This window comes from Malurus melanocephalus, unplaced genomic scaffold, assembly GCF_030028575.1.
Source record: "Malurus melanocephalus ecotype Western Australia unplaced genomic scaffold, MMel_1.1 scaffold_958, whole genome shotgun sequence".
Classification (NCBI taxonomy): Eukaryota; Metazoa; Chordata; class Aves; order Passeriformes; family Maluridae; genus Malurus; species Malurus melanocephalus.
In genome coordinates this window covers 45,816-54,256 of record NW_026624190.1, presented here as the reverse complement: position 1 = coordinate 54,256, position 8,441 = coordinate 45,816, and the positions used below count along the sequence as shown (strand labels likewise).

At 47.4% G+C, this 8,441-nt stretch overlaps 1 protein-coding gene across 1 annotated transcript; it reads right to left on the bottom strand.

Annotated features, from left to right (window-relative positions):
* Positions 1–423: 423 nt before the first annotated feature.
* Positions 424–5,389, bottom strand: LOC130585744 (gastric triacylglycerol lipase-like). The gene is made up of 9 exons (XM_057386360.1): positions 5,285–5,389; positions 5,025–5,142; positions 4,625–4,823; positions 4,256–4,365; positions 3,993–4,129; positions 3,417–3,554; positions 3,244–3,315; positions 1,569–1,637; positions 424–657 (listed from the first exon to the last, which is right to left on the bottom strand). Exons 1-9 carry the CDS (start codon positions 5,387–5,389, stop codon positions 424–426), a joined length of 1,182 nt encoding a protein of 393 aa, XP_057242343.1.
* Between the last annotated feature and the right edge of the window lie 3,052 nt (positions 5,390–8,441).

Sequence of the window (8,441 nt, the reverse complement as noted above, 5' to 3'; positions counted from 1 at the left end):
AGGGGTGACACTGGATGGGCTTTAAGGTCCCTTCCAACCCAAAACCATTCTGGGATCCTAATTCTGCTGCTTTTTACCACAGATCTGTTGGGCCTCTTTCTACCCCACCTCGGTGGTTTTAAACATGACAGTGCCAGACCTGAGACAGCAGTAATGGAATTTGTGTTGCTGATAAAAGCACAAAAAAAAGGAAAAGAGGAAAAGAAAGTGGGAAAAGAAAGTGGGAAAAGAAAGGTAATGCAGTGCCAGTCAAGAATAGCATGAAGGCTCGTCTCTCCACCCTGTCACTGCTCTGGTGAAAGGCAGATCAGCTATATTCAGGTACTCCAAAGAGAGAAATTTCAAAATCCTCTAGAGACAGCACTAATCTTAGGAGACAAATCAGCAAAAAAAAAAAAATTGCATCTCATCAGAGCAGCCCCTTTACGGATGCTTCTTCATGACATCGAGGATCTCCCGGTACAAAACCTCGGTGGCGTCGAGGCCCAGCATGAAATCCAGGTGGTTCCACTGAGGGATGAACTTGTGGTGCACCAGGTTCCTGAGCTGGGGCAGGAGCAGGGCGGTGTCCCTGGGGTCAGACAGACAGTCCTGCCCCGCGTTCCACACGGCCATCGGCACCTCCATGCTCCCCACGTCGTACTGCGGCGGCCCCGTCTGAGGAGATGGAAAAGCCTTTCACCAACAGGAGATGTGGCTGGAAGGTGACAAATTATGCCCTGTGCGAGAGAAATTGCTGCTCTTTGGGAATGGAGGGAAATAAAAGTGGGAACTCCTTTCTTCCAGAAAGAAGAGAAGCTTCAATAGAGATGCAGCACGGCCGTATGCGCTACAATGTAGTGAGTAAATTTAAAATTAATTAGCAATTTTGTTCTGCCCAGCTAGAAATGCTGGTTCTGATATTCCCAATGGTTTGTTCTGGAGGCAGAACTGTGCCTGCCCTGGTCTGATGCTGTAGGTGGGACTGGGCACCTCTCCCTCCCAGCCCTACCAGGGTTTGTGGTGACACTTCACRCCATCACCAGCACTTCCTCCAGCCCAGCGATGGCAGGGAAGTGTTTGGGAGCAAGTTCCTGAAATTAAAATGCCTCTAGAGRGTTATTTTAGCTCCACCCCAAGGACTTGCCATGAGGTGATTTGTCAGCACCGTGTCTCATTACCTGCAGCGTAACTAATCCAGTTAAGAAGCATACTGCTTTCTGAACAGTTTTTCTTATTTAAGGAAGAAAAAAGCTGGTTTGTTTTTTTTTTTTTTTTTTTTTTTTTTTTTTTTTTTTTTTTGCTTAACCACTATTTCAGAGAAGAAATTTTTCCTAATCTTCAAGCCTGGTGTAACTTGAGATCATTTCCCCTCCTCCTATGAAAAGTGGAAAGCGTCTAATTCATTCCCTTTAAAAGGTATTTGCAAAATAAAGTTGAGAATGAGAAACGCTGTTGTTCCAAGCAGAGATCCTGACTTCCAATTTGAGAAGACAGGAATAAATGAGGAGGAATAAATTAAGAGGAAATCACAGCAGGCATGAATGGGAAGAGAAGAGGGAAGGGGAAGGCTGTGGGCAGCTCCTCACCTGTCTGTAGCGAAGGTTGTTGTACATGAGCCCCCCGTCAAAAGCTCTCAGTGCYCCGCTCTGGACTCCCTGCAGCAAATTCAGACATGCARRGCTCTGAGTGAGATCTCAGTTCTGYTAGGGTGCASTCAACCCTCTAAAGTCAAAACTCAAGAGTTGGTTTCCATCACTGAACCAGTAGGGTTTTTCAAGTGTAGCTCCCAGGCTCAGTACAAGAGATTACAATGTAATCTTGTACAAGATACAATTTGCCAAGAATTTGGACAAATGGACAGAGATTGCGCTTCTAATGTTTGCGGGTAATGCCAGGACAGGGAGAAGTTAAAAGGTTCTAGAAAGTGAGTTTAGAACTCTAAATATTCCTTGTGGGCTGGAGAAATGGCCAGGAAGGGCACAATCCAGGCTGGAAGAGCCTCTGGATGTTTCGTGTCTGTCTGGAACGGGACTATCACCGACACGAGGTAAGGGTGGCTGTGGCTTGATCCTTCCACCTCAAAAAACAGTGTGTTCCTGCTGCAAACCCCACAAAGCTATTTTGGGGTCTCTGGGARGGAATTCCACCCTGGGAGGAAGCTGTGCCCTGAGCACAGGGAAGGTGCACGGACTGTGTCCACCAGCTGYAAAAATTTGTGCGAATTTTTAGTCTGGGGAAGAGAAAAGGAGCGCAGCAGAACACAACTGCAGTGTCAGAGGGCTCTGGGAGGGGCTGTTCTCATGGCCACAGTGGGAAGAAGGAAAAATAATCAGCCTAATATTATTATTAATATTAATATTAAAATAGTCTTTATATATAATATATAATATATAATATATAATATATAATATATAATATATAATATATAATATATAATATATAATATATAATATATCATATAGACTATAGACTATAGACTATAGACTATAGAATATATCATATATGATATATCATATATCATATATAAGATATATAAGATGATATAAGATATACGATATGATACATATAAGATGATATAAGATATACGATATGATACATATAAGATGATATAAGATATAAGAAATAAGATAGAATAGATAATATAATATAATATAATATAATATAATATAATATAATATAATATAATATAATATAATATAATATAATATAATATAATATAATATAATATAATATAATATATCATTATATATAGAATATAAAATATAAAAAAGATGTAAAAATAAAATATAAATAAATAAAATATAAATAAATAAAATATAATTATATGATATAACAACGATATAAAAATAATATATATAATTTGTAATATATAAAATATAATAATATAACATAATAGAAATAATATTTATAATCTAATGTAAATATTAACATAACTATTAACGTTAATAAGGTAATAGGCTTAATTGGCTGCTGTCCAGCATCATCTCTGCCAAAGTGTGACTGTGAACAGCACTCGGGCTGCGGGGCAAGAGAGGAGCTGGGCTGAAATGGGACCCCTGGAACGCGGATCCTGCTGTGGGTGCAGGATCCTCAGCTCCAAGTGCTCCTCCTCACAGATCCCCTCGGCTCCAAAAGCTGCCGAGCGTTTTACAGAGGGGTGACAACAAACCCAGCAAAGAGGTGACAAAGGCACAAAGCACAGCAGGCTGCCCACAAGGGAGCAGTGACCCCTCTGGCASGGGAGGCATCGGGAAGCTTTACCTGCAGCCAGTGGATGATGTTCCTCACCGAGGAGCCCGCCGGGGTGTGTCCCGCGAACACATCGATCCGGCTCTGCAAGGACACGGGCACATTCACATCAGCATTCAGCAAAACAGGGCACTGCCGGGGCGCTGGCCTTCAGAAGGACCCTGTGCAGATCTATTCCCATTTACCATGTTTGTGTTCTTCCAGTTAAACCCGAAAACCATSGCCAAGGCGCTCTTGCAGATCTTGGAGCAGACGCAGAACCGGGAGAGGAGCAGCTCTCCCAGGGGTGTGTGCGGCAGGAAATCCCTGGTGCCGAATATTTCCTGTAAAATTCCAAAGGTGCTCATCAAATGSGGAGTCTGGGCACACTTTTCCCCAAAGCACCACCCCTTTAGGACTCCTATTTTATCCCCATATTAAGGYTGTCAGTGGTGAAGCCTCCCCTGCACCCCTTAAATGCTTCTGTTCCTGTTATTTTATGGGCATTTATTCTCTTACAGTCATCACATTCCCATTATCAATAGGAGGGCTCAATTCACAGCCTCTGCATCAGTTTTATTCACCAATGGTTTGGTTCTAATTCTGCCAGAACATTTTGAGGAGTGAACTCACAACAGGACTGCAAGATTCTGGAGTGAGATGTGTTTTTCTTCGTCATGAAAACAGAGTGCAGAGCTCCCCTCTCTGTAAATGACTTGAAATATTCCACAATCCCTACACAAAACTGCATTTCAGCTGTGCAGAATGCAGCAAGGACTGACCTTAAGCCCAGACTCAGAAAAGATTGTCAGCTTTCTGAAGGGGCTCCGAGCAAATATCACCGTGGTCACCGGTGCCAGGGCCAGGAACACCTTGATTTTCCGAGCCAGCTGAGGCATAGTGGAAAAGGCTATAAAACCTGAAAAGGGGATGGAAAAAATAGGAAAAAACAAATTTTGCTTTTTCCAGATGCTCACAGTTTCATTTCAGTGATTAATTAATTAATTTCCCAAATCTCAGGCTGCCAGCAGAAGGACCAGCTCACCGATAGTGGTGCCTTGGGAATGGCCGATGTAATACAGCTGCTTCTGCCCTGTTTTCTGCTCRATGAAGTTGATCATTGCTGGGAGATCATATCTGGCCATCTCATCGAAGCTGCAGAGGGAAGAGCAGACATCCTKCTGAGAGGGGCAGCACCTACACCTGCACAGCCATCACCAGCAAACCCCAAAACCAGCAGGGAGGGCAGGACCGCCCCACAAACTCCTTCATCCTACTGAATTTTCGCATGGGGTTTTCACCTAAAATAAGTTGGATGTKACTCGGTCCAGCCCGGTTAGCTCAYCCCCGAGCCAGGGCAGCACAGCCCTGACAGAATCCAGCTGCTTGTGAGATTCTCACACCCASTTTTTACCTGAAAGCCCAGAATTCATCCTGTTTGGGAGACAGGACCAGGTGTCTCTTGGACCAGGTGTTCCCCCTGCTGTTCCCTAGCCACACATCGTAGCCAGCATCCGCCAGGATGAAGCCCAGGCTGCTGTTGGCCAAGTTGCTGAGCCAGATGCTGCCTTCTGAAAGAATCCCATGCTGCAGAAGCACCACGGGCCTTGGTCCTGCAAGACAGGCATCRTGATGGCTCCCTTTGTTTTTAATGCTGTCTGCCATCTTTTGAGCCAGTTTATGAACTGTTATCCCCATGGCAGCCAAAATCCGTGGAGATTTGTGCCAGTGCCGACAGGAACCATGGAAACCCTGTCACACAAGCCCCACAATCCCAGGAGACAGCTCGGGGTGTGCGTGTCCATCAGTTTTACCTTGGCAGCCAGCGTTCTCTCTCCCRTGAGGAATTCTGTTCAGCTGCAGGATGTAGCCATCCTCGGTCACCACGTCATACTCCTCACTGGGATACCCCCAGAAGGAGATTATTTCACTCTGCAGCAATGAAAAGGAAGCTATAATAACATTTTCAAGGCTCCCCCAAGGTAACCCCTAAATGTAATATTTAACTATTGGTGTTTCATTGTGGCTGCTTCCCAGACACTTCCTGCCTCAGCTCCAACACCATCATACTCACGATGTTCATCCCGGCCTCTGGATTCTTAGAAAATGGGAAATTCAAGGGGCATTGCCCGGAGGTCACCCCGTGGAGTATGGACACCAGAGCTAGAGCCAGCCACATCCTCGCTGTGCCTGCAACARCACACACAAATTCAGGGCCCTGGAAAGCAGGGAAGGGGGAGATGTGGGCAGGGAAACACCCCAGGCAGGACTCAGGCTCAGTCTGGTGGCCTGGGTGACTGCTCCAAGCGTTAATGTACACGGGCTGGCTCAGGAAACACAACAGGGATATTTCCAGGGAGGTGGGACAGACTGTCAGGAATTCCAMGGCAGCAATCCTTGCAGTGCTCTGCAGGCCACTGGGAACTGCAAGAGTTAAAATCATGGAGTCACAGAAAGATTTGGGTTGGGAGGCACCCTAAAGCCCCTCTCATTCCAACCCTTTTCCACTAGCCCAGGTTGCCCAGGACTCCATCCAACCAATGCACAAAGGGTGCAGGGTGTCACCGGTCCCAGCAGTGACCAGGCAGTGCCACTCCTCCACTGCCTTCCCAGGAAAGGGGATGGCCCAGAGGGACAGCTCTGTCCCACCACCCTGCTGCTGGCATCCCTGTGAACGCCACTGCCCAAGCCTCCCCAGGAYGGTGAACGAGATCCAGCACTGCCTTCCCTCGCTAAACAGAAATAAAACCATGAAAAGAAAATCTCTAACTACTCGCCCTTCTCCACAATCGCAGAAGAAAACACAAGAATTGATTGCATTTAATTCAGAGAAAGACATTTTAAAGTGCAAATCTACAGGCAAAATGGGGAGAGATGTATCTTCCAGCAGATCTAGATGTCCCTTGATGTTTAACCCAGCTTTAAACCCCCTCACTCGGTGTKTTGGGGAGTGCAGCTGCCACAGAGGTGGTGCAGGCAGAGGGGAACAGCAGGTTTTGCGCACAGCTCTGGGTGAGAGGTACCACAAACAGGTGCTGAAAGTTCTGGGCAGTGCTGCTGCCTCCAACAACTGTAGATGGCAGAGGCCACAAGGCCTCAGGGTAAAGAAAAACTGGGCTGGACCCATCCCTGGAACCGACCCAGCAAATCAGATTTGGGTCCCCTGCGCTGGAGCGGTGAGTGCCGTTCACAGCCCCACTCAGACCCAGCTCTGCCCACGCCTTTCCCACACTCACCTGGAGAGAGCAGAAGGCAGCCAGCCCAGCCGAGGGGTGGCACAGCTCCTGCAGGAAGGGACGGGGAGATGCCAGCCCCTGGGGAGGGATGGCCAGCCCGGAGGAGATGGAGATGTGGCACACGGCGGTGGCAGGGGACGGATGGGTTTTCACCTGGCTGGTGCACGGAGCAGCGCTCTGCATCCCTTTGGGGACAGCCCTATTTGAACTGGCTGCAGGGTGGGGTAGCAAGAGCAGAGAAAGCCAAGTGTAAACACCCTGAGATGCAGAACACAGAAATGATTAGCCAACAGCACTGTTTAGAAAGTGCCGTTGCCCACAGTTTGTTTGTGGAGGCTGGTTAAATACTGTTTATGCAGAGTGAAATGACTAAGGTTGTTTGGAGGTGATTCCCATCGATAAAGYGGTTTAATTGATATTGCTGAAGAAAGTTTCCAGCTTCCCATTTGAATTATGGCTTTATTTATTCATTATGAGAGATGTAATTAAGTTATTACAGGGGAAGGTCTGAAATGGATTTCCAGTAGCAGATCTTGTGGTTTAGGAAGGATGATGATGTTTCTTGTTACACAGAGATGGGGATTAAATCCCAGGCAATGGACTGCAAACATCTGCACTGGGTCAGGCTGGGATGGAGCYCCCTTTCCCCAGAGCTCAGRGATGGKACTGCAAACATCTGCACTGGGTCAGGSWGGGATGGAGCYCCCTTTCCCCAGAGCTCAGGGATGGGACWCAGCCAGTTTGCCACAGCAAYACTCCATACCTTSTCTTTCTCTCCACCCACTTTTCTCACTTTTGCTCTTCCAGCTCCCTCCACCTGCCCCACTTTTGGGGTGAGGGATGGAGCCAAGGAGCCGCTTGTGTGGGTGCTCAGCTGTGGGCTGGGGCCAGCTCAGTACAACATCCTTGTTCCTCACACCCTTACAGGAAGGTATGAGAGCACCTAAGCACCTTACCCTACAAGTGCCCTGCCAACAGGGAGAGTTATCCCWCTCCATCACTCCCTTCTTGGATTGTTTTGCTTTGGAAATGGCGGTGAAAGGTCAGTAGGGGAAGGTGTCTCCTGTCAGCCTGGAATGGRCCTGAGCTGTGTCCAAGGCACGCGCCCAGGTTTGGCAGTTTGTCCCACTTGCATAAACACGGCCCTGGGAGAACGGGAATTCCCCATTCAGAGCTTTGGAGGTTAAGGGTGATTTGGTTTTGGGGTACTGAAGCCACAYGTCACCGAGTAAGACACTTCTGACTTCCATCTTCTGAGGAAACAGATCATGGAAAGCTTCACTCCAGGGAAAGGGCAGAGCAGCTCTGGTCCTGTTCACGTGGAGGCACTGAAAGGCGCAAGGCGAGGGTGGCACCCAAAAAAGCCCCGCAGCTCCTGAAGAGAGGGACATCATCATGGTTTTACAAGATGCTCTGGCCTCCCAGGGTCATGGGCAGCTCCTGCTGAAGCACCACTTCTGTCGAGGCCACACGGGACCAAGGAGAGTCTCTTGAAGTYCATTTCATGGCCAGACCTGCGGCAATTGAGGCACCACATTCATATGCCAAGACATTTTTTTCCAAAATCCAGGGTTCTTCCAGCTGTTTGTTATGTGTTTTACATTCTTGTGAAGCACAACCAAGTGTCTGAGCCAACCGCCATAAACAACACCAGGAACACACCATGGTCAGAACAAACCACCATAAATCATGTTAGGAACACGCCATGGTCAGAATCAACCACCATAAATCATGTTAGGAACACGCCATGGTCAGAACCAACCCCCATAAATCACACCAGGAACACGCCATGGTCAGAACCAACCACCATAAATCATGCCAGGAACACGCCATGGTCAGAACCAACCACCATAAATCACGCCAGGAACACGCCATGGTCAGAACCAACCACCATAAATCACGTTAGGAACACGCCATGGTCAGAACCAACCACCATAAATCATGTTAGGAACACGCCATGGTCAGAACCAACCACCACAAATCATGTTAGGAACA